This window comes from Eulemur rufifrons, chromosome 16 (assembly GCF_041146395.1).
Source record: "Eulemur rufifrons isolate Redbay chromosome 16, OSU_ERuf_1, whole genome shotgun sequence".
Taxonomy (NCBI): Eukaryota; Metazoa; Chordata; class Mammalia; order Primates; family Lemuridae; genus Eulemur; species Eulemur rufifrons.
In genome coordinates this window covers 45,419,601-45,444,707 of record NC_090998.1, presented here as the reverse complement: position 1 = coordinate 45,444,707, position 25,107 = coordinate 45,419,601, and the positions used below count along the sequence as shown (strand labels likewise).

General features: G+C 52.1%; 1 protein-coding gene across 1 annotated transcript; it reads left to right on the top strand.

Annotated features, from left to right (window-relative positions):
- CTDSP2 (CTD small phosphatase 2) lies at nucleotides 1-24,845 on the top strand. The gene is made up of 8 exons (XM_069491861.1): nucleotides 1-563; nucleotides 14,838-14,986; nucleotides 17,150-17,188; nucleotides 17,635-17,736; nucleotides 18,319-18,375; nucleotides 20,434-20,526; nucleotides 20,668-20,853; nucleotides 21,029-24,845. The coding sequence occupies exons 1-8, from the start codon at nucleotides 500-502 to the stop codon at nucleotides 21,152-21,154; spliced, it is 816 nt and encodes a 271-aa protein (XP_069347962.1). The 5' UTR covers nucleotides 1-499; the 3' UTR covers nucleotides 21,155-24,845.
- Nucleotides 24,846-25,107: the final 262 nt, after the last annotated feature.

The following is a 25,107-nucleotide window of genomic DNA, read 5'->3' as shown; positions in this document are numbered from 1 at the left end:
TCAGCTGCCCCGGCAGCTCACAGGTGGAGGGGCCCAGGGCCTAGGACGCTGCCCCGGAGCGCAAAGCGCCAGCGGGCCTTGGAAAGGCCGGGTCGAGGGCTGGGAGGCGCGCGGGGGTGGGCGCTGCAGCCGCGGGTTGTTTATCTGGAGTACGGAGGGGAGGGGGGAGCCTGGAAACCGCCCCGTGTCCCATTTCCTCCTCTTGTTTTCGCTCCGGATTCTCCATGTTGGACCCAAACTGAGGAGCCCGGAGCTGCTGCCGGGGGATCGGGGCCGGGGGCACCCGGGGGAGCCGCTGCCCGGGCCGCCCGCCCTCGGTACAGGCCGCCTCCCTTCCCGGCCCGGGGAGGAAACGAGAGAGGGGATGTGAACAGCTGTGGGAGTCGGAGTCTCGGGAGCCGGAGCCGGAGCGGGCCCCCGCCCAGGCCCCCCAGCCCAGCCTAGCCTGCGCGCCCGCCCGTCCTCCCGCCCAGCCAGCCCGGGCCCGCGGGATTGTTAGATGGAACACGGCTCCATCATCACCCAGGCGCGGAGAGAAGACGCCCTGGTGCTCACCAAGCAAGGTAGGGGCAGCAACTTCCCAAAACTTTGCGTCGCCCCCCGGGCGGGGAGGGGGGCTAGCAGAACCCGGAACCTGGTCCAGGCCTTTGACCTACTGGGACTCAGAGCGGGCGATTGCGACCAGACCCCCTGGTCCATCCGCCCCCGCGTCCCGGCAGCACCCAGACCCCCTTGAGGCTGCACTGGGCCCGGGATCCCGGCGCCGAGGGGGAGGGGCGTCATCAGCGCAGCTGTCACCCTGTCCCGAAACCCCTCCCCCCGAGGCAGAGAGACGAAGGGGTCGCTCTTGAAGCACAAGCCCACCCCACGTCTGCCCCCTCCCGAGTTGGGGGGTGGGGTCGTCACTTTCCTGCACCGCCGCGCGCGGCTGCCCCAGGATCTCTGGGAGGGGTTGGGAGAGGGTCGTAGGGGTCCCGAGCTGGAACAGAGCCGTGACTGGAGTCCAGCACTTCGCAGGCCCCTCCAAGCCAGAGGTCGCTCCAGCAGCGGGCGGTGACGGCGTCCGGCGGGACTTGGGACCAAGTTCACCGCTTGCAGGCGGGGGAGGCTGCGGTGGGGGAGGGGCCGGGCCCTAGCTGACTGGACGTGGCGGGTCCGCGACTCAGCGCTGGGCCCGGGACCGCGGTGGCGCAAGGCTCTCGCCCGGCTGCCTGCCGCCGGTTTCGCTGAGCAAACAAGCCCGACCCGAGGCCCGGCCGGAGCCCCTCCCTGCCCCGGTGCGCTCCCCCGGGGCCGCCGCTGCACACACAGAGCCGCGTTTGTTTAGCCTGGGAGCGGTGTCCCTGGTTACATAATTCGCCGGATGGCATCAGACCCGGCATGTTTCTGAATCGCGCAGCAAAAAAGTGCGAGTTCTCTGTGGGCAGCGGCTCGCGGCCCCCGCCTTCCAGAGGGTCGTGTGGAGACGCGAGGCGGGTCGCGGGCCCTCTGTGGGGTGAGGCCGAGGCCTCTCCCAGGGGCGGGGGTAAGGTTGGGGTCCGAGGGTGGAACCTCTCTTAGTTTGGTCACAGTGGGGGTACCGAAACTCTTTTCCCCTCCCCCACGTTCTTCTTCTGGCCTTGAGGAATGTGTCCAAAATAGCGGGCAGAATTTCCACGGGGAAGGTCTAGCGTCGGTTTTTTCTGGAGAACTCCTCGGACTGGGGCCACCTGGCCCTGGAGGCTGGGGAGAGAGCACGCCTCTGGGACTAAATCCGGAGCGTTCCTTCCCCCTCCCCCAACAGAGCGTGAAGGGCCAGAATATACTGAGGCCTAGAGCCTGGTGGGCAGCCAGCTGCGGGGCCTCGGTGCCGCCCCACATTCCCCTGTTTGACAACATTAGTCAGCAGGTCACTTACGCCTGGGGTTCGCGTTCCAAAGAAGCTCCCCCAACTTGCCTAGGTGCGAAGCAGCTGGATTGGTGGAGTCAGCCTCTCTCGAATTCCCTTAGTGGAACGGGGGTGTGAGGGGGAGGAGACAGTGTGTGCCTCTGGCATCTCTGGCCCTGCTTTAAATAAGCCCGTCCTGAGGAAGGATGGAGCCTTGCCTGCTCAATCCCAGCCCCATAGAAGGCCCCCACCCCGCTGACCTCTCTGCTGCCTTGAGTCCTGCTCTCCTGGCTGCATCACCAACCGGGCTGTGTGACCCAGGCAGCAACTTCACAGCCTCTGCTGGCTGCTCAGTTGTGCTGAGGGCTGAAAAAGAGAGGCTGCCTGTGTTTACAACTCCTGACTCGTCCCACTCTCTTCCCAATCTCATCCCAGGAAATGACCCTAGCAGCTAGCCAGAGATGAGGAAATCTGGATGTTGAAGGGTTGGAGAGGGGGCAGTGGTGATGAGAAGCTGGGAGGAACAACCCCGTGCTTCCTCACCACGTCTTCCTCTCATGTAGGTGTTCAGGAGGGTGCCTTGGGGATGATGAGGCCACACCAGGAGTGAGGGAAAGCTGAACTGTGAAGCCACATCCTATAAATCAGAGCCTGAAGTTTCATCCACCAGGGAGAATAGAGACAACAGAACAGATAGCAGAAAGCAAAACAGCTGGCTTCTTGACGGTGTTAATTTGCTGGTGTTGGATTTTCTTGGAGTTACGTTTTTTGTTTTCCTGTGTGTGTGTGTGTGTGTGTGTGGTTGTGGTTTGTCCTTCAAACTTAACCCTAGAGGAATCTGAATTCTCAAGCCAGCAGCCACTGAGTCTCTCCCTCCCCATATAATTTGATTGCATTCCAGAGAAGGCATATTTTCTTCCTGGGCTGCTTGGGCACCCAGCAACCACTAAGCCAACTTTCTGAGTCCCACATCATTTACAAACAAAACTTGCATCATAAAACAAAAAACAAAAACTGGGGGAGGGGGGGAAACGTTTCATTTATCTCCTTTATGTGTTCTTTCCTTCCCCGCCAACCCCCACAACACCCCGTCTCCAAGCCTTGCTTTCCTTTGCTTAAGGGGAAAGGACTATGAGGCAGCTTATTAATAAATGAATTTCTGGAGAGAAACAAATTGCTCCTAGCTTGGGTGGCTTTTGAGTGAAGCTGTTTGCCATTGCAGATTTTTTTTTCTGTTTTAGCATTCTATTTTTCTGAGGTTTAAGACTGTCTGGGTGTGTTGATGATTCAAAAGTAATTACAGTAGGGGAAGTAGAACAAAGTTGCTGAAAGCATTGATGATAAAAGCACCAAAATTGGATCATCTTCCCAGACAGATGGATGAAATGGCTTCCTGGTACAGCAAGGACAGGAATATGTGTAACATCAAAAAGAAAAAAGAAAAGTTAGTATCAGTTTGTCAAGAATGGCCATTTATTGCAGTCCTATATGAGGTTGTCACCCAGTTGCTGGGGTGTCATGCCCTGGGCTTTGGGATTAGATGGGGAAAAGCCAAGGAAATAGGACTGGCCCTGTAACCTCCTACTGTGAAATGAAGAGTGAGGGCAGCCTCTTCCCAGCTCTCATTGACCCACCAGCCTTTTGGGGGAAACGGAGATTTTTTTGTTGTCCAGGAGACCGATGACCCTTCCTCTCCTGGAGGGGATGATGAGGCCTCAATCATCTCACATGGAATTAAATAGGTTCTGATAGCTAATCTCAAGGATTCTTCCGAGAAACTTACCATGCCTAAAAATTACGATGGTGGTAACTTTTTCTGGCTCTTGGTTTTCCACATAAGGGAGAAATTCTGCCTTATTTTCTCAAGAAGTTCAGACACCTTTCACTGTACATGTAGTTAAGCCCTTAACTTGAAAAGCTTAGAAATGAATCTTGCTGGAGCTTTCTTCCTCAGCCTGCTCTGTGTATGGGGTGGGGTGCTCTGTGGCACAGCCGGTAGGGTCCGGGGTGCATGTTTATAGCTGCTCCTCCTCCTGACTCTGGTGTCTCTGACCTCCCCTTGCCTAGCCTGGGGGTTGGCTTCTTTGTGCTCTCATGGTGACTGCTGAGGCTCACTCCTGTGTGTCCGTTGTAGTTTTTTTCCCCCATCTTGGGGTAGGGGTGGGAGCCTGTGTGAGGACTTAAGCTTGTGTTTGTTCCTGCCCCAAGAACCCCAGAGGAGTGCCGATAACTCAGCTAGGATTTTTATAAATGCCAACATCTGGGGTTGGGGTTTTCAATTGTCTTGCAGAGCTTTCAACTGAGTAGGACTTTGGAATTGCTGTGAAAACTCCCTTGGGGACGGCAGTAGTGTTCCTGTCTTCTCTCTTCTCAACTGTAGAAGTCTTAAAGAAACTGGGTAGCAGAGAGGTCCCGTTTCATCCGCTGTGTGGGACCTTCCATATCCCTTATCATGGACTTTGTTAAAATGGTAAATGCTATAGAAATCACATTTCCAGCTAAGGTGAATTGATGCTCCCAACCTTTCTGTGGAGAAGCAATTGAAGTGTCATAACTAAGTATGGGAAATATGTAAATATAGATGGGATTGTGTGTGTGTATGGGTGCGCGCGCGCACACACACACACCCCTTTTCTTCCCTTCCTCTTCCTGCTCACCTTTCTTCCTGCTAGCTCTTGGATAATTGGGGGTGGTATTGTTTTATTCCCATCTTGGGAGGTTTGATTCTTGGATTGGGTCTAGTGGGGAAAGAAGTTAGAGTGTTCATTGTACTTCAAAGAATTGATCCAGGAGCAAATTGATTGCTTCTGTCCTGGGTTCAAATCCCTGCTTTTCCTGTTCACAGTAAGATTTGACAAATCTCTTTAGTATTCTGAGCAACTTATCTGTAAAGTCAGAATAATATATACCTTTCTATAATGCCTGGTACTTAGTAGGTGATAAGTGTTAATGTCTTCCTTTTTTACACAGCTAGACTATCTGTTCACCCTCCTCCATCCCCCCAAGGACACATGGTGTAAACAGCACATGGTCATGTGGGTTTTATTGTTCAGGACAGGTGGCTGGGGGTCAAGGGGGACACTGATATAGGGGCTTGGGCCTTCTGGAAGGATCAACCTCTGAGGCTTGCAAACAGCCTTGTTGCTCAGATCCCTTCTTTGTGCCAGTGTGACTTGGGATGGGATTTTATTTCCATGTACTTGGGGGCTTTTGCCATTCTACCTGGTGCCTGTGCATGGGACGGGAGGAAGCCAGGGAGCCATGAACCTCCTGTAAGAGTATCTAAAGTCTAAACTTTCTTAGCAGTGGCTCAGCCTCTCAAATATGAGTATAACAAATATCAAGACAACTATGTGCTACATTCTCTTACTGTTTGCATTTGCTGTGAGAGTTAATGAACTCAGTGAGATTCAGATTTCTTCTAGAGAATTTTAATAACAAGAAGGGAAAAAGAAAATGGATCTTTGAAGAGAAATATTCTTATGCTGTTTCTTTGCTTCTGTAGTTTTGGGGTACAACGTTGAGAAGCACACAAATAGCATTCAACTGCTTTTCATCCTGTCTCAGGCTGGCCAGCCCTGGGAAGCATGGAATTAACCCAGTTGTCTTGGGGACATGGGGATTGGGTGTGGCCCCGACATGATTCCCTCCCTCTTCTGAAATGGAGGACTAGTTCCCAACTCAGATGCAGATGAGTGCATTAACATGCAAATCTTATGGAACTATTACAAGTTAAAGTGGAGAAGTTGACTCCTTGGAACTGGAGGCCTCTGTGGACCAGAGACCAACTAAAACAGTGTTTCTTTGTCCGGCAAAGTGCCCAGCCCTTCAGGTCCAAGTGTGCCTGCACTGGGATCTGCTGTTGCAGAATGGGTACTCCAGTGAGCACCACAGCCTCCCCCTGGCGAGGAAGTGTGTATACCCTATTTGATTTGTCAGCTGTTCTAGGGGTTAGCCTTGAACCTGATCTCTGAGTGGATCTGTCATTTCCTTTCCCTCCTGGTTGCTCTTAGTCCTCCCCTCCACCCTGACTCCCTAAAATCAGGCTTTGCTCTTACTCTTTTTATTCTATACCTTCTTTTATCTCTTGCTGCAGCTTTTCTATCCTGTTGAATTTGCTCTTTCCCAGCTGCACTGTTCCCAGGGAACAAACGTGGCCTCAACCCCAGTGAGAGCCGAGCAAGCTCATGGGAAGGCTCAAGTCCCCTGCAGAAGCCTTCTTGGGCAGTGGATCCCAGCTCTTCTGTTTCCATAGCAGAATGGGGCTGGGGCCCCCCCTTCACAGGAACAGGGGCCTGCAGGAGGAGACAGCAGGCTCAGGTATTTTGACTCATGTACGTAATAGAATAAATGCCCCTAGAAAGGAAAAGCAGATCCTGGGCATGAGTCCTCTGAGGCTTCAGAGGTACTGAGCCAGTCAGATATGGTGGGGAGAGGGACCAAGGGGACTTTGGCTGAATTGCCTTCTAGTCCTGGAAGAGTTAGTCAGAGACCCCTGGCAACCTTTAGATGTTGGCTTTCAGCCGGGAACACACATCAGAATCTACTGTGACACTTACTAAAAATGTAGACCCCCCACCTGGGACCTCCTGAATCAGAGCATGGGCAGGTGGGCCAGGCATGCATGTGTTCCAAATGCTCCTTGTGGTTCTGACAGGTGTCCCTGGAGAAGAGCCAGCTAAAGCACAGCAGTGGCCCCAACTGCCTATTTAGCCTTGAGCAGGAAGATTCCGCTTGGGGGTCCAGTTTTGCTGTTTGTTAAAGATCTATGGCTCCTCAAGGGGAATCCTAAAGTTTTCTGAGTGAGTGGACAGAGTAGTGATCCTCACTTACCCAAGAACAGTCACAGCCAGTATTTACAGAGCACTTACCATGGGCAAGGTACCATTCCTAGCACATTATATCTAGTTGCTCACTGACGTCTCAGAACAACCTTATGAGATGTGAATTATCCCCACTTCACAGATCAGGAAAACCCTCCCTGAGAGAGCTGAAGGATACGGCCAGGGTCAGCCGGACCCTGCATTCAGGGTCGAGCCCTCACTGTGACCCTCACTGCCTCTCATTTGCATTGCCATTCCACTTTTTAGAGTGTTGTTGAGTTCACGCTTTAGGTGATCTGAAGCCACCTTGTAAGGGACCATGCAGGGAAGACCTTTCTAGATTGGCCTGTGAGGAAACTGAATCCCAGAGAGTTGCGCCTTAGGCAAAACCACAGAGCTATTAAGAAGCCGAACTGGGGCAAGAGCTGGGTTTCCTGACTTATGGCTCAGTGCTCTCTCAGGTGGACACGCCTATACTGGTTGGCTGGTCCTAGGTGAAGCCAAGGGAGGAGCAGGTGAGTGTCCCTGGAGGTGGAAGCAGGGCGGTGGGTGCTTCCCTGGCAGCGCCTGCCAGTGCTGCCGAGGCCAGCCACGTGAAGAAGGAACTGGTTGGCCAGTGTCAATGACTGTGTGTGTGTGTGTGTGTGTGTGTGACAGAGAGAGAGAGAATGTGATTGGTTTTTGTGGAGTCCTGGAAAAGGCCATTTCTCAGGCTTGGCCCTGTCACTACCTCTGTGTAATCTCTGAAATGAGAAGAAATCTCTATGGTCTCTTCTTGGTGAAAATTCTGAGATTGAGTTTGGGATGAGAGTATGAAAGTGCTTTGTACTTAATGACCAGCAGCTGACACTTTCCAGGCTTTTGATTAGGGCCAGGACACTCCCTAGGCTCCTTGTAATTCTGACACCTTGAGAAATAAGTAGTCTTCCCATTTTACAGATGAAGAAACTGCGGCCCGTGGCCACACACCTTATACATGGCAGAGCCAGGATTTAAACTCAAATCTGCGGCACCTTGTGTAACCACTTTGTTTTCACTGGTCAGAGGAAAGACACTTGGAGGTTCCCTTGCTTTGTCCTGTGTCTTGGCTGCTTTCTCATCTCTTGCTGTGTCAACCTAAAGCAGGCTTACATAGCCGGACGGGCAAGAGGCACAGGATTCTTCTTGGTCTTTGACTAAATCCAATCATTGCAGGAGTCAAGGGTAGAGCGCCAAGGCAGGAGCTTGAAACAGCCACTAACGGGGTGTCTGTGTCCCGCTTGCTGGGTTTCTGTTAGCCTCACAGCCTGCCACAGGGGCCTGCTCAGCACCTCCTTAGGAGAAGGAGAGTGGGGCTCAGGGTGGACAAGTGTGGTTTCCAGCCCCCGACAGAAACACCTCTGTTCTAGCAGGTGCTGCATGGGCAGGGTCTTCTGCTGAGGCACGGGGGCAGGATCCAGCCCTTTGAGTTTTCGTGGGTGGCATCTCCCCTTTGTCCCTGCTGCCCTATGGGTCATCAGACCACTTCCTGACACCCGCCAAGAGCTCTCTGGAGTAGGGTTTGGGGGCTGAGTCTGCTGCTGACACATGTGTGAGGAAATACGGCCTCTGTCACTGGTCTAGGACCTGCTGCTGCTTCTGGGGGACCCTCCATGACCCAAGCACGTTTTAAAAGTATGTTGGAGCTGCCCAGGAGGGTGTTTTGGCAATAACTCCTTTATAGACTGATTCTGAAATCAACAGACCAAATTCAAAGAAGTTGCCAGGAATTACCTTCTCCCAAAACTGAGCCCTTCTTGAGGGAAGGTCCCTAACTGAGATCAGAGACCAGATTGCTGAAGGGGACAGGAAAAAGGCAGGAGACAAGGTAGCATGTGACCTGTGACCCCCCACCCCACCCCACAGGTGACTTTAAGGACCCAGGACCCAGGTCTGAAAGAAGTCTTTCTTAGAAAGAAGAGAGTTGTGGGCTGGGTGCAGTGGCTCATGCCTGTAATCCAAGCACTTTGGGAGGCTGAGGTGGGAGAATTACTTGAGGCCAGGAGTTCGAGACCAGCCTGAGCAAGAGCGAGACCCTGTCTCTTCTGAAAATAGAAAAAATTAACCAGGCATGGTGGCGTGTGCCCATAGTCCCAGCTGTTTGGGAGGCGAGGCAAGAGAATTGCTTGAGCCCAGGAGTTGAGGTTGCAGTGAGCTACGATGATGCCACTGCACTCTAGCCTGGGTGACAGAGCGAGACCCTGTCTCAAAAAAAGAGAGGGAGTTGTGCTGGGAGCTCTCCTGCCTAGGGAAAGGGAGCTAATAGAGACATTGGCTTAGGTAGGAACACCCCAGTTGCTGGCTATAGGGAGGGCACCAATGTAGAACATGCTGGTGTGAGCCAAAAAGCATGGCTAAAACTGCCTTTTAAAAAAAAAATGTCCATGCAGCCAGATTTACAGCTACTTTTCAGAACTTTGGGAGCTGGTGCTCAGCTGGGTGAGGCCCTGCCTTGTTAGCTGAAGAGAACAGTGTCAGTGGTCAGGTCCTGTGAAAATGGTACACCTTCCCCATTGTTTCTAGTCTTTTCTGTGTGTGGGATGTCTAGGCATCTCTCACCCTCTTTTGTTCCCTGCCGACTCACCTGCTGGTCAGAGGAGCTCTTCCGTCCACCTGGCACTGTAAGGCCTGTCCTTAGCCAAGGCACAGATGCCCCTTGCGGAGGACCTGGGAGGACTCCTCTCCATGGGGAGCCCCAGTCAGATGTGTCTTGGCTGCAGGGCCCAGGCAGCCGGCCAAGTAGGGCCGGAAATGCTCCAAATACTCTCCTTCCTCCAATAGCTAAGGGGAAAGAGGCCCCTCAGAGAGGCCATTTTATAGTGATAGCCAGACTAAGCCCTTTGCTGTGGGGGGATGGGAGACAGTGGGGAAGGAAATGCTTCTGAGAGACAAACCAAGAAAGAAGGCATCTTTCTACATGAATGGGCTTGTTAAAATCCAATAGCATGAGGCTGGGCACTCAGGCCTGTAATCCTAGCAGTCTGGGAGGCCAGGAGTTCAACACAAGCCTACCAAGAGCGACACCCCAGTCTCTACTAAAAATAGAAAAATTAGCTGGTCATCATGGCAGACACCTGTAGTCCCAGCTACTTGGGAGGTTGAGGCAGGAGGATCACTTGAGCCTAAGTGTGCGAGGTTGCTGTGAGCTACAGTGACACCACTGCACTCTAGCCAGGGCAACAGAGCAAGACTCTGCCTCCAAAAAAAAGAGAAAAAGTCCAGTAGCTTAAGAGATTGCCTTCTGCCCAATCTCAGGCAGATGTGTGAGGCATTCCTTTACTGGGAACGGAGCTGTGTTGTTGGCACAGGTGATATGTGGACCTGACTTTCAGAAGGGTAAAAAAAAGTGTTGTCCTGGTGAAGCTGGTCTTCATCTGGGTACATACATGCACGTGCTTCTTAAGAGGCAGAGACAACTAGTGTCCTCACCTCCTGCTTCTCGGGGGAGGTGGGAGTGGGTCCCAGGGCAAAGAGTAATGTTCCTCTCAAGTGAAACAGCCTTACGCTTTCCTGTTAGTCAGAGTACCAGTCGAGGCGATTGTGAGCTGGGAAACAACTTTGGTGGTAGATTTGGGAGAAGGTGTAGGGGTTGTTTTGACTTTTTTTTTTTTTTTTTGAGACAGGGTCTGACTTTGTCACCCTGGCTCCAGTGCAGTGGCGTCACCATGCCCAGCTAATTTTTCTAATTTTTGTAGAGAAGGGTTTCATTCTTGCTCAGGGTGGTCTCAAACTCCTGAGCTCAAGCAGTCCTCCCACCGCGGCCTCCCAGAGTGTTAGGATTACAGGCGTGAGCCAAGCACACCTGGCTTGTTTTGACTTTTTGAAACCTGCTGCTGCTGAGAGTTCCTTGGGCACTTTTTCCTCATCTTCTGTTCTTGAGCTTTATCCACAGGATGGGGGGAGGCCTCTTAATCTCCTGTGGCTGGCCTCCTGGAATGAGGCCCATGATGTTGCCAATTAGTGGTCATCTCCCCCTAGATAATTAATTAAAACAAACACAGCATTTAGGTTTAGAGTTTGCATAGTACCTTACTCTAAGTTTGTTTATCCTTTCAGTCCTGAGTGAGGGTTTGCTGTTATCCCAATTTATGGATGAGGAAACTAAGGTTCCAAGAGGGTATGTGGCTGAGTCAGTAACTGGCAGAGCCTGGACCCCAGCCCAGGTGATCCCCAGAGTGGGAGGACGCTTTCCACATCCCGCCCTCTCTTCACACCCTGCCTCATAAGAAGCTCGCAGCAGTGCGCGGGGCTGGCTTGGCTTCCTTGTCTTCAGCCACCTGCCCACTTTCTTCTTAAGCCAGAGCTGACTCCCTCATTGGGTCTGTGCTGGTCCTCTCGGACATCGAGTCCCAAACCAGATGTTTGGAGCAGGGAGAGCAGATGCACATCAGCAGTTGGGCAGGAGAGAGAGGGCTGGGTGTCCACAGAGAGGGTAGCAGGGGATGAAGGAGGGAGAGCATCTGGTTGTAGAGCTACATGGCACCCACTGGAATCCTGCCCTCCCTTTTTGGGGAAACTGTGCAATGAAATCCCTGTGGGCCTGTAAATCCTCTTGTGGCCGGTGTTCCTCTCCTGGGAAGGCAGCCTGATGCTCCTCCCCGTCACCATCACACACAGAGGGGTGCGGGTGGCCTGCACCTGGCTACCAGGGACACAATGCTGAGTGCTGGCTGAAAGGAGCCATTTGAAAGGCTCTTTGACACAAGTTTCAGATCCTACTCTGTTGTGTGGTTCCCTCACCTCTAAATCCACGAAACAAAGCAGGTCTTGGAAGAAAGCTCTTGGCTCTAGTCCCTCCCCCATTGTCCTCTTGCTGTCCCAGAGGTGGTGGTGGATTTCCTGGAGTGGAATCCCAGAGGCTTGTACTGTTTTACCATTTGCACCTTTGGTGGCCTGCCCAAGAGGACACGTTGTAGGGAGCTGGACCCCAAACTGGCCTTTTACCAGCCCATCCTAGGGAGGAGTAGAGTAAAGTTCCCAAGAAGAGACCTTGAGGGTGCCCCCAAACTTCCCAGTTGTTGCATGAGTAAAGTGCAGGGTGCCCTTGAACTGTCAGAGGCCCTACACAGGGTAATGGTTAAGAGCCTTGGTTCTGGGTTCAAATCCTGGCTCTGTTGTTATACTACCCACATGACCTTGAGCAGGTTACTGAACCTCTCTGGGCTTTAGTTTCCCTCCTGTAAAATGGGGAACTAGTGTCTACAAATGGGTTTGTGGGGAGGCTCAAATGAGGTAGAGGTGTCAAGTGTCTCCCACCAGCCTGGCGCATCACTGGTGCTGGGTAAACACGGCTGAGGCCTAGAAAGACTAAGTGGCTTGCCTCAGGTGCCCGGCTCCTCCAGTGCCCGCCGTCTTCTCACATAAAGCAGGCTTTTCTGTTTCCAACTCTTCTGGGCTGTTCCAGACTAGTGGAGGCTTCCCCAGGTCCTAGCTCTGTGGAAGTGACAGAGGCCCTGGAGGCCCCTGGAATCATCACTCAGCCAGCCAGTTATTGAGCACCTGCTACACAGAGGGCGGGAGGCTAATGAACGGACCAGCCATTGCAGGCCTTGCGGGGAGGCAGCCATGCTGTGGGGAAGGCTGAAGCAGGCCCTGATGAATTCTCGGGAGCAATGTTTGTAAAGGTAAGGAGGACAGACAGCCTAGAAAAGGATTGAGGGAAGTGGGGCCCCATGGGGAAGGGGGGAGTGAGGCATGTCTGGGGTATTGACCTTGCCGTTAGGGGTCTGAGGTACTCTGCTTCAAACGCCTGGCCCCAAGGTCAAGGCATTTGTGGTCTCGGAGGCCCAGGGGCTGCCGGCCACATTGTGTTTTTGAGAAGACCCTTATCCCCTGCAGAGTCCAAGCTCCCTGTCTAGGGCGGAGGCGCTTCTGCCTGTTGGGCTCCCTGCAGCGGGCGCAAGCCAGGCCTCTCCGTGGCCCCAGTCAGCTGCCCCTTTCACCCCCTGCCTCTCAGGATTACTCAGCCTTCACAGCGTCTGTCACTAAGATGCTGAGTGCATTCCTGACGGCCTCTCTTCAGGAAAGGCCCAGGCTGTGTGGCCTTTTAAAAAAGGCTCCGTGCCCGGGTTAAGCCTCTGATTGTGGTTCTGCATGAAGAAACCATAAACCAAAGGAAGAGCGAAGGTTCAGCTTTGCTCGTGGAGCTTTGTGTCAGCGTCTGCTTTAAGTCCCTGGGCTTTGAATTTAATGTAGGCCATACAGGCAGGTGGGAAATCTGTCCTTTCCCTCTAATTTCTGCATAAAACCAGGGGGGGAACGTCCAAGGACTCTCTTCCTGCTGCCTTTAAGTGCTGGGCTCTGCTTGGAATTTTGTCCCCTGATACAGGGGATTGGGGGATAACCCCCGACAAAATCCCTAGTCCCTGGGAGTCTTGGTTTTTTCTCCAGGGCCAAAAGCTTGAAAGTGACATCCAGGTTTTTAGGCTACTTGCTGAACCATTTTCTAAAAGGTTTCCAATGGCCATACCAGTGTTAAGGATCTGGCCTTAACCAGAGAGGAGAGGGACAGAGTTCCGGACCCGCTGACTGGGGAGGCCCCAGCCTGCACCTGCAGGAAGTTGTCTGCCTTTCTGTTGAGTCAGAGCCGAGTTTGTGGTCCTGGGGTGGTGCTGACTGCACTTGACTGACTGCTGTGTAGGGGCCATTTCCTCACCCTTGGTCCTGAGGGAATAGTTTGGTTTTTCTCTCCTCCTCTCCAGGGGCACAGGCAGCCCAGTAGCTGGGTGTTAAATGGCTCTCTCATCACCCACTTCTGTAAGGGCCACCTCGGTGCATGCTTGCTCTGAGGGCTAGACTGAGCCAAGGGAGCTCCAAGATGCTCCTGGGTGGCCCCCACCACATCGCCTTCCTCTTGCCTTCATCCCCATCTCATGGAGTAACACTGGGGAAGTTGTCCTCAGTGGTACGCTATTTGCTTTTCTTTACCCCACAAAGACAGAGGCATCTCCAGCGTTTATTTTCTGCACAGTAGTTTGCCCTGTGCTTTAAACTGGAAAGGCTTGGGTTTAATCCTTAGGCGGTCTCCTGCTCAGCCTCTGAGATACTCACACCCTCAGGAGGGGAGACCTGAGGCTGAAGGCCGTTCTGTAAGTGGTTGTGCAGCGCCACCTCCTGGCCACAGTACCCATCGTGTCTTTCCCATTCTTGCTCAACAGTTGCCAGAAAAGTTCGTCTAATCAAGAGGAATTTGCAAAAGATATTCTGAAGTCAAGATATCAGGATATTCAGGATTTCTGTTCGAACTTATAATGCCCATAGCTCTTTGTATCTGTTTGGCCTTTGTGGGGCTGCCTTGCCAAGCCTCCTGTTAAAAGGGCTTTGTATTTCCAACACCCAGGTTGTCGAGGTAGGACTAAGCAGCTGCAGTCCAGAAGCGAGGACATCAGCCCAGGGCCTGAGGCTGGATGTGTGTATACAGAGGGCTTAATCCACCTGTTTTACCAATCAGGTTCCATGTCCTCGAGGGGAGGGAGCATTAAGGCAAGTGGCTGGAGTGTGGGAGAGAGACAAGGGTGTAAAGGAAGACTACAGCTTCTTCCTTGGGGCTGTGACTGTTCTGGAGTTTCTCGTCTCTTGTTTCTGGTCTGGAGTTTTAGGCAGATTGGGCCGCCGTGCTGCCACTGAGCCAGCATCTGGGGAAGCTGACGCTGAACAGAACTGTAGCTCTACTAACTCAAAGGGGACTGGGTTACTCCCTTGTCTAGAATGATTAGTCTTCCTGGGAGCTGGCGTGAGGGAGGATTTTTGTCTCGGGGAATTAATTTTGAGAGCACCTTCAGTATGCTGTAACCGGAGCAGCAGAACACCTAGATTTTATACCTGTTCCCATCTTTGAGTCTCTCCCTGTCTGTCTCCCCCAACCCTGAAATGAAGAACAAACCCTAAATCCTCTGTAGCTCACGTCTCCCATTTCCCAAACCAGGGAGTGGGGATTCCTGCCATTTATGCTTTAAAGAGAAAATGTTAGAATAAACGTGTACATTTTACTGTTACTGTATGTGGTCGTTCAACAGACATGTACTGTGTGCCCTGGTGGAGCTTACAGACTAGAGGGGATATGGCCATGAGGGTAGCTGTGGACTGATGTCTCTGTAGGTAATGCCTGTGTCATTCTCTCTCCACTCTAGGCCTGGTCTCCAAGTCCTCTCCTAAGAAGCCACGTGGACGTAACATCTTCAAGGCCCTTTTCTGCTGTTTTCGCGCCCAGCATGTCGGCCAGTCAAGCTCCTCCACTGAGCTCGCTGCGTATAAGGAGGAAGCCAACACCATTGCTAAGGTAGCTGGGTCGGGGTGGTGCGACACGAGCAAGGAAGGGACTGCTAATGGGAGATCCCTGCAGATGAGGGCAAGTGGGCAAGTGGCCTTGCCTGAGATTGTGAAGGTCTCTAGCTCAGAGAAGTCCTTCCTCTAGCCTTCCATTCGTAATTCATTTGCTTCCCATTTGTGGTGTGAGCCACCTGGATGTCCCATTGGTTTCTGAGGACCCCTGTGGTCCAGACCCTTCCAGGTCCCAGGAACCATGCAAGGCACTTTGCATATATTGTCTAAAGTGATCCACACAGCAACCCTGCAAGGAGATTCATAGGATTCCTATTTTGCAGACATGGAAACTGAGACCCAGGGGGTTTATGCAGTCCCTGAAGAGTTCATAGTTGATAAATGGTAGTGACAGGATTTGAACTCAGATCTCTCTGGCTCTAAAACCTGTGTTTGTTGTTTTCTACTATGCAAAGCTATCTTCCAAGTTACTTGACTTCCAGGGAACCAATGAATTAAAACTCTAGCATGCTTTTAATAACCCCTGCTAGCAGTTCTCACCTATACCCGTGCAAGGCATTTAGAGATGGAGGTGGGGGAAGGATTTCTGGATTTGTTTGTTTTTTTAAGATAGGATCTTACCCTGTCACCCAGGCTGGAGTGCAGTGGTGTGATCATAGCTCATTGCAGCTTCAAACTCCTGGGCTCAGGAGATCCTCCTGCCTCAGCTTCCTGAGTAGCTAGGACTACAAGTGCACACCACCATGCCTAGCTAATTTTTATTTTATTTTTCTATAGAGAAATATCTACAGAAAAGATTTCTATGTGGATCATTTGAGACAATATATGCAAAGTGCCTTGCATGGTTCCCAGAACCTGGAAGGATCTGGACCACAGGGATCCTCAGAAACCACAGGGGCATCCAAGTGGCCCACACCACAAATGGGAAGCAGAAAAATAAATAAAAATGTCTTGCTATATTGCCCAAGCTGGTCTTGAACTCCTGGGCTCAAGCAATCCTCCCACCTCAGCCTCCCAAAGTGCTGGGATTCCAGGCATGGGCCACTGCACCCAGCCTTTTTTCAAGAGACGGGGTCTTGCTCTGTCACCCAGGCTGGAGTGCAGCGGTGCAATGAAAGCTCACTTGTAACCTTGAACTCCTGGGCTCAGTTGCTACTTGTGGGTATTTTTGATCATCACAATGACTAAAAGATATGGCAGCATTTCAAGAGTGGGGCCAGCCCCAACCAACAAAAATTATTTTGCCCCAAATGCCAGTGATACCTCTCTCTGAAACACCGAAGTCTAACTGTCTAACTGTCCTTCCTCTCTCTTAAAACCAGGCAAAAGATATGTACATCAATGAACGATCACTTCATTTTCCAATGGGGAGAAATGGTTAAATAAAGTACAACCTGACAGTAATACTAAGTGATTAATTTTTACAAAGTGTTCTCAATAACGTGGAGAAGTATAGTGTTGCAACATTAAATCAAAAAGCAGAATGTGAAATTATACAGTATTATATTATGGAAAAGAGACTGATAACACAAACTTGGAGGAAATACACCGAAATGCCAACATTAAATGCTAGGATTTTAATTTTTCTTCAAGGTTTTTGTTAAGAACACTTACCACTTTTTACAACTATAACTTAATTAGCAAAAGGCAGGGGAGGGGTCTTTCTGATCTCTCAGCACCCCACCTCCCCTTGCATTTTGGGTGCCTGCAGTGTGGCTTACTTGATGTTTTGTTAGGGGCTCAGTGCTCCCCCATAGATCCCCGCAAGGAGGGCATAGAAAACATGTTCTCACCCAGGAGTCTAAAGCCTGGGTGTAAGGACTAAGCGCGAGGTTAAACCACCATAATGAGGAGTTTAGATTTTGGGTTTGCCTGTGACTTTGTGTCCCCGAATCAGCTGCTGAGTTCCCTGTTCCTTACTTTGTCCAGCTGAGAGGCAGTGTAGCTGCGAACAGGGACACCGTCTTCTCCAGTCTTCATCAGGCCTAATGTGGGAAGGAAGCGCTGGCTTTTCCCCTTTCCTGCCTAGCTCCTAGGAAAAGTCACTTTTGTCGTGTTAGGTGCTTCCAGGTGGCTGGGTATGGGGACAAAGTTGTTCTCCAGGACTGAGGCAGAGGCAGTGGGTTTGGATGGGCACTGACCACCTTCTTCTCTTCCGCAGTCGGATCTGCTCCATTGTCTCCAGTACCAGTTTTATCAGGTACGTGAATCTGGCTGGTGCCAGAAGTTTGGAAGCTCAGGACCCTGTAGATCTCTGGCCAGCCCTGTTGGGCAGGTGATGCCCTCACTCCTCGGCTCCTGGCCGATCACCGGCGTGCCCTGGAAAGCCATGTGTTCCAGACATGTGCTGAGGGCCTGCCATGTGCAAGGCATCAGGTTTTGGGTGGGGGACAGCTGGTGCTCCATGCCCTCTTCCTGCAGCTGCTCTCCATCCTACACCAGCCCTAGCCACCACCTCCAGTGTCCAGATCACTTAATACTCCCATTGGGAGTCTGAAACCCAGAAACTAACCCTACCTCCTCTATTTTCTGCCTTTAAGTGGTGTCTGTCATGGGTTGGTGATTCCGTCTCCACAAACAGCCCAGCTCTTCCTCGAACTGGGCTTTCTTGGTGGGCAGATCTCAACAGCCCGACTCTGGTTTTAGATCCCAGGGACCTGCCTGCTCCCAGAGGTGACAGAGGAAGATCAAGGAAGGATCTGTGTGGTCATTGACCTGGATGAAACCCTTGTGCATAGCTCCTTTAAGGTAATCCAACATCTAGAGCCCTTCCTACCCCCGTCTTGGGCCCTTTTGTGAGCCTGACAACAGGTGCTGTAAGGCAGCCTAAAGATGAGGATAGAAGAGTGACCAGAGGGAGAGGGCCAGGCCTCTGGCATTTTGGCCACCTTAGTGTCACAGATATCTAGTGGCCACACTGAAGAATGTTGAGTAGAAACTTGCTGCCCTCCCCAGTCACTGCTAACAGGCTGCATCTGCCCCCAGCCACATAGCACAGAGAGCCACCAGGGCTCCATACGGGGCAGGCCTAAAAGACTGGTCGAATGAGCTTTGGCCCCTCCCTGCCCCTGTTTGTCTCGTCAAGATGTTTGTTAACTAGGGAAGACCCTCAAACACTCAGCTCAGGTAGAATTTGGTGGGGTGGAGGGCATGAGAAGTAGGGAAAGCCAGAAGGGATATCATACTCTACTGGGGTGAGAACCTTAGTGGGGTGGCAGGAGGAGCATCCAGGAGACTCCAAGATCTGTTTCTCCCACCCCTCCCAGGGGTGTGGTGGGGGCTGCTTGTCCCTCCTGCCATGCTGACACCATTAACTTTTCTGCCTTCCAGCCAATCAACAATGCTGACTTCATAGTGCCTGTCGAGATTGAGGGGACCACTCACCAGGTAAGCTGCCTGCCAAGCCACACCCAGTCCAGAAGGTGGGCGGTTTGCCTTCCGTTTCACCTGTGCTGGGGTCCTCAGCCCCTCTTAGGGCTTGTGCTCCATCAGTTGATCCCTTTTCTGTAACTTCAGCCTCCCCTTTTTTTTGGTATTAGATACTCAGGGCTTTCTCATCTTAAAAAAAAGTTTCAACCCCACATCCCCTATAGCTGTCATCCTTGTTTTCTCTTTGCAGCTGAGCTGTTTGAAAGAACAGTTCACATTATTTAATGATAGTAATAGCTATCATTTGTTAGTCCCCACCCCCCATGTGCCGGCACTGTTACATGATTTATTACATTTTCTCTATTCCTAAGTGGTTGGTGTCCCTGCCTGTTACCGGCAAGGAAACCAGTACTGTTTCTTCTGCCTAGAATGCCCTCCTCCTCATGCCCACCCACCCCTGAATAGCTAGTGAATTTCTTCCTCCCCAGCCCAGGCATCTATTCCTCTGTGAAGCCCTCTCTGACTCCTTCCCCTTGGGGCCCTACCCTGGGTTCTGCCTAAATACTCAGTATGCATCTGTCAAAGTGAAGAGCACTCAAATCTAAACAAGACCAGCCTCCAGCTCTGCGTAGCTGCTCAGTCCAGGGTTAAGGATCACGTGCTGCTGGTACTGAAAGACCGTTTACTCACAGTGCTTGCCCAGGTGGTCTGCCTGCTGCCTGAGAGTCAGGGACCACTGGAGCAGATGCCCTAGTAGCCCTGATACTTGTTAGCGTGGTCTGGTCAAATAGTAAAGTTACTAGCAGGGAAACAGAGATTGAGGCTTCCGTGGGTTCTTGTCACTGTCTCACATCCATCAGACGCTTTCTCCATCACCGGCTCCCCACTGAGGTGCTCCGCCCGGCCCTGCACCAGCTCCTGGTCAGAACCAGGCTTGGCCCAACAGCCCTTTATGGTCTAGTTGTGGGTACAGAGATGTGCAAAACCCATGGGGAAAAGACAAAGGTATATTTTCAGACAGGCAAATATACACTGTGAACTCCTGATTAACATGCAGGGGTGTGAATAATAAAAAAGGAATGAGGCTAAAATGAGGGTGGTCTACCTGCCCAAGGTGGGGTTGAGTGAAGAGTGGGGAAGGGATGCCAAGCTTGTTGAATAGCTGGGAAGACGGAGGGGCTTGCTGACAGTGAAGAAATGGCAGATTAACAGGAGCCAACCTGTGGCTGCCTGGAGCAGAGGGTCCCTGCTGCAGAGCTTCAGGGGGTCTGGTGAGTTGGCGGCCAGTTCAGGCCAGCTCTAGGAGGGATAGTCATGGCAGGCTCACAATCTTTGGCTAGGGAGTGATGTGAATAAAAGGAGCTTTGAGGAAACAATTCTAGTAGCACCTGTGTGTGCTAGAGGCAGGGAAGCAAGAGAATGCAGTCATTTGGGGGGACATGCAGCCAAAGAGCCATTTAGACCAAAATGTGAAAGATCATGAAAGGTGGACACAGGTGCTGAGTGTGGCTGGCACAGAATGGGGGGTGCTAGGGCAAGAGGCAGCATGGTGTCTCATCCGTGGTCATTGAGGGGAACTAGTCACTGTTCTCTGGTACAATCAGAGAAGTTGTGTGAGGACATGAGGTTTCAGGAAGTATCTGTGTCTTTGCCTGATGGTGCCCTGGACAGACTGTCCTGCCGGAGCCAAGGACAGAAAGCTCCTACAGAGGCTGTGGCTGGATTCAAGTAATCCAGGATAGGCTGTTTCCATCTGTGAGGCCTATTCTTGATTACTTGTTTCTGGAGGCAGCTGATGGTCCGCCGCCGGAGACAAAGATGGCTCCTGGGACATGGTGTATTCGCTTCTTCCTGAGCCTAGTTAAGGTTGGGACCACTGAGCCACAGAAGCCTGGGGAGGGGGCGATGCTAGTGTCCTGGTCTGTGGGGCAGAAGACTCCCAGCCAGGCCGTCCAAGAGGCTAGGTGTGGGAGGTGGACCTACTGGGTGCTCTTTGTGTAACTGGTGAAGGTGACGATGCGGCAGTGCGTCGGCCTCACAGGGATGCCTCCAATAAGCCTCTCTGCTTCTCCTCAGGTGTATGTGCTCAAGAGGCCTTATGTGGATGAGTTCCTGAGACGCATGGGGGAACTCTTTGAATGTGTTCTCTTCACTGCCAGCCTGGCCAAGGTACCTAGGGGCAGGAGGGGAAAAAGGAGCCAGGAGCAGGTGTGACAGCCGCAGGGGTGGTCCAGTAGCTCCTTGCTGGTTCACAGGATGCCACAGGGGACCAGGATTGCATCCACACTAAGTCCTCTTGTCTCCCACCAGTATGCTGACCCTGTGACGGATCTGCTGGACCGGTGTGGGGTGTTCCGGGCCCGCCTGTTCCGGGAGTCCTGTGTGTTCCACCAGGGCTGCTATGTCAAGGACCTCAGCCGCCTCGGGAGGGACCTGAGGAAAACCCTCATCCTGGACAACTCGCCTGCTTCGTACATCTTCCACCCAGAGAATGCAGTGAGTCCTGCATGCCCACGTGGCAGGGGTTGGAGAGGGAGTGGGCTGTGGAACCGTGGGCTTACCCAGAGGAGCACACCACCCCCGGTAGACCCAGCCAGCCTCTGTGGGCTCCGGGGTGAGGGAGGGAAGAAGCGGCAGTCAGGAGATTCACACCATGTTTTCCCGGTCCAAGGTGCCTGTGCAGTCCTGGTTTGATGACATGGCGGATACAGAGTTGCTGAACCTGATCCCAATCTTTGAGGAGTTGAGTGGAGCAGAAGACGTCTACACCAGCCTTGGGCAGCTGCGGGCCCCTTAGCCTTCCCTGCTTCCAAGCAACGGCCATCCTAGTAGGGGACTTTGCTATACTGTGCCTTTATGATCAGCCTGACAGAGTGGAAGCTGGAGCACCTCACCAGATGGGGCCTGGAAATAGTGAGGAATGATTGGAAAGAGCTTTAGGACAGGTTAGATGCTGAATGGGCAAATATCAGACCAACGATAACCAGAGCTACCTGCTCCCTGAGTTGGTTCCCAAGCTGTGTGTGTGAGAGAGTGCATGAGTGTGTGTTGCCGTGAGCTGTGGCCCCAGCATATGCAGTGTTTCAGTGGGGGAGAAGCTGAAAGATCGTGACTCTTCCCAAGTTAGTTCATCTCCTCTCCTGTCACCCTGAGAGCCACTGAGCTCTATGGGGATGAAGACTATTGAAGGCTCCATTGCCAAACCAGGCCTTTCCTCAGTGTTTTAAGGCCTACGCCAAGGAGAAAGTAAGGGTCAGAGGCTGCCTTTGGATGCCCCAGGCACACACCTTTCTGAAATCTTTCTCCAGCCAGCTGCTGCAGACAGAAAGATGACATTCTGGGAAGATGAGAACTTGTTCCCAGACCAGTGCCCCAGTGGCCACCAGGTCCTGTGGCCCAAGGGCTGCGCTTGCCTCCAGCCAAGTGCCTGGCCTGGGCCCTTTCTGTGTCTCCCTAAGGCTTGGGCGCAGGGCCTGCCTTCCTCACCACTTAGCCATAGTCCTGAACCTGTGGGGAAGGAGGCCTTCTCCCTGCCCTGGAGGAGGACAGATACCTGATTTCCGTTCTTTTGACTCTGTTTTAAAATTCTCTTTCTAAAATGGAGTGATGGGCCTGTTTTGTTTTGTTTTTTTTTTCACAAAGCTGCAGTCCTGGGCCCAAGATGAATGTGGGAGGCGCTAGGGGTGCAGAGAAGAGATATTCCTCAAAGATGAATGTGTGTGTCCTCTGGGCTTGTAGATCAGCTGAGCTCGGGATTGTTTCCATAAGTCTCCTTTCAGGGATTCTCCGCTGGTGCTGGCGCAGGGACTTTGGTTCCAACGCTGGGGAGAGCTAAGCTGCCCCAGCCCCTCCCGTTTCCTGGGCAGGGCTCTTTCCTGTTGTGTCTTCCCCCAGGGCCTGCCCTGTGCTGAGCTCTGTCTTTTCCAGCCTTCATCTTTCCCGGCTGTCACTTTTCCTTTCCAGGGCCTCAGAACTTCTGCCATTTCTGGGCTGAGGGGGAACAGGTGTTCTTGTCGTTTAGTTTGCCAACCAAACGTACATGCTTCCTGCCTCTGGTAACAGGTGTGAGCGAGCCCCTCACAGACCTGTGCTCTGGGTGTCTCTTGTTTTCAAAGGTTCTTAATAGTGAATGCTTTAAAAAATCATCACAGAGTGGAAGTTTCCCCAGGGTGGAAAACAAGAGGGGAAGCACAAGGGGCCCCCAAACAGGGAGCCCCACCTCAGCATCACTGCCTTAATCGTGGCCTCCCCCGGGGCTGGGTGGGGTTCTCTCCTCTCTTCCTTCCCTCCTGGGGTGGGAGTCCTATCCCCATTTCTGTTTTCCCTGGAAGCAGGTGTCACAAAGCATTTGTGAATTGCACCACCTACTCAGGTTGCATCCCCATCGTCCCTTTCAATTTCCACACACTAGGTCCAGCCTCAGGAACTAACCAGTTTCGGAAAACCAGGTGGTGGAGCAGCAGTTTGGTGTTCCGAGTGATAGCTGGCCGGCATCTTTCTCTGGCGTTGTGGTGCCACTTTCTCTCCTTGTCCCAAGGTTGCAAGACCTTGTCTTTCTCTTTGGCATCACAGAAGTGGAAAAGAGTCCCCAAAGCTCCTGTGGCCAGTGCCCCCAGCATCTTTCCCTGGTGCCTGCAGGGTCCTGCTGCAGGTGAAGGGAAGAGGACTCCAGGTGCTAGCCAGCAGCACCATCTCCCGAGGGAAAACGGGAGCTCAAAGTAAGGCCAGCTGTGGCTTCAGAGCCAGGCCCTGGCATAGACCATTCTCCTAACATTGCAGCAAGAGCCACTCTCCCAAGCCCCACCCTGAGGGTTTAGCCCTTGGCCAAATCTTTCACTATCTGAGCCCAGCCAAGCTTTTCTGACTAAAAAGCAATAAGAGGCTCTAAGCTGATTGAGTTCCAAGGACTCTTTCTGCCTTCCTTTAGATCTCCTTGTCTTTCCAGGTGGAAGGAGAGCCTGTGTCACCCCCTTCCTTTCCTAACAGGCTTGTCCAAGTGCTTGGAGTGTGAACTGTGACCAAAGCCTGGGATGGCTTGGTGGGAGTGTCCCTGCTGCTTCTGCATGAAGCCCCTGCTTTGTAGGCCTACTGCTGTCAGAACCCTGCCTGGCCACTTGCAGTTCTTCCGCAGAAATGCCATTCCCATCACCCTCTCCTCCTCCTCCCAAGAAGCAATTCAGCCAATTCTAAACAGGGTCCATCCACATAGACCAGAGCCAGCCTTGTCATTATTTGCTGTCCGGTTTCCAGTTTAAGTGTGTTAGGGGCAAATGATGATTCTTACCTTGCTCCTCAGAGGAATTAGGCCAGACTCAATTTTGCAGGAGGGCAAGATTGGGAGGAAGCCAACTCATCCCAGGCTCTGTTCTAGGGCTTCCCACCAGCCCTTCCCATTGGACACTGGTCTTTGGGAGGCAACAGGCCACCATGCCTGATCAGCACCAGTTGAAGCCATGCCAGGAATCTGCCTACCTGCCAGGTTCAGTTCTTTAAGGTGCCTCTTCAGGGACACAGTGTGTCTCTCTGATTGGGCTTCTAAATCAAAAGCCTGATGTTCGTGTCCCTCTCATAGGGGGAGCTTTGGACACAGGACCAGTTTGGAAAAGGGTCAGGTAAGGGTTTCCACTCTGCACATTGTAGAGGGGACACTCTGTAGGCCCATGGGTCCCTTACTAGAGAGGTTGAGTGAATTTGCCTTCAGTTAACCCGGGACCTTCTGTTTAGCTCCCTCCTGCCTCCCAAAGATTTTAACCATTTTGTAAATGTATAAACTCACCTCTGTTAACAGTGGCCCAGGAGCTTCTTTGTGCTAAAAGCATGGGAAGTTTAAAGGCAGTCATTCCCTGGGAAATGGATCCCATCCTATCTGCTGCCCCTGCCCTGTTCCTGAAGCCTCATTTAGTAGGGCAGTCCCCTGTAAGGCTGTCCTTACATCCAATGCCCTAGCCAGGCCAAGTGTGTGAGAAAGGTTAAGTCCATTTTCCCCCTCAGGTCTTCAGTTGGTTACTTAACCACTGTTGTCCTCAATCACCTGTTTTGTAAAACAGAGGTCTAGTTTAGTTTTGTCGTCGTCTTTTTTTAAACGCCCATAAATATTTGCATTCAACCAGGGGAAAAAGGGTCAGAGGTCTGGCCAGCTGCCCCATTCCTTTAATGTTCCTTTAATGTTGCAGGGCCTGCCCCTGATGCAGACCCTCCTCTTTGGGCCTCGTGAGCTTCTTTGCTTATATTTACCCCAAGTTTGACACATTCCATCTTGTGCCGCTTTCCCCCTTCAAGATGCCATTTGGAGGGTAGGGGATCTGCTTCCCACTGTGACTGTGCTACGGGATTCTGACTACCTTGCTTACAGATTCATGGTTTGATAAATTTGTTGTATTCAAAAACTTGAAATGTAGGACGCCATTAAGTGTCTGTTTATATTTTTGGAATATTTGTATTACTTACAATTAATTAATAAAAGTGGGTTTAAAAAACCTATCCAGGAATGAGAACTGCCTCCTGACTGTGCTGTTGTTCACTCGGGCACTTGGCGGGCACCGCCCTTCTTCCCTTGCAACCTCTTTGGTCAGATGAAGTGGGAGAACCCAGCTGAGCAAGCTGTTGCACCCAGCTGGGAGACCGGCTGCAGATTTGGCACCAGGCTTCTGCTCAAGGTTACACAAGTCCAGCTGTGTTCAACTCCATTGCCATCCAGGTGCTTGACAAGCATATGCTTGGTGTCCTATTGACTTCTGGGCATAGAAGCCC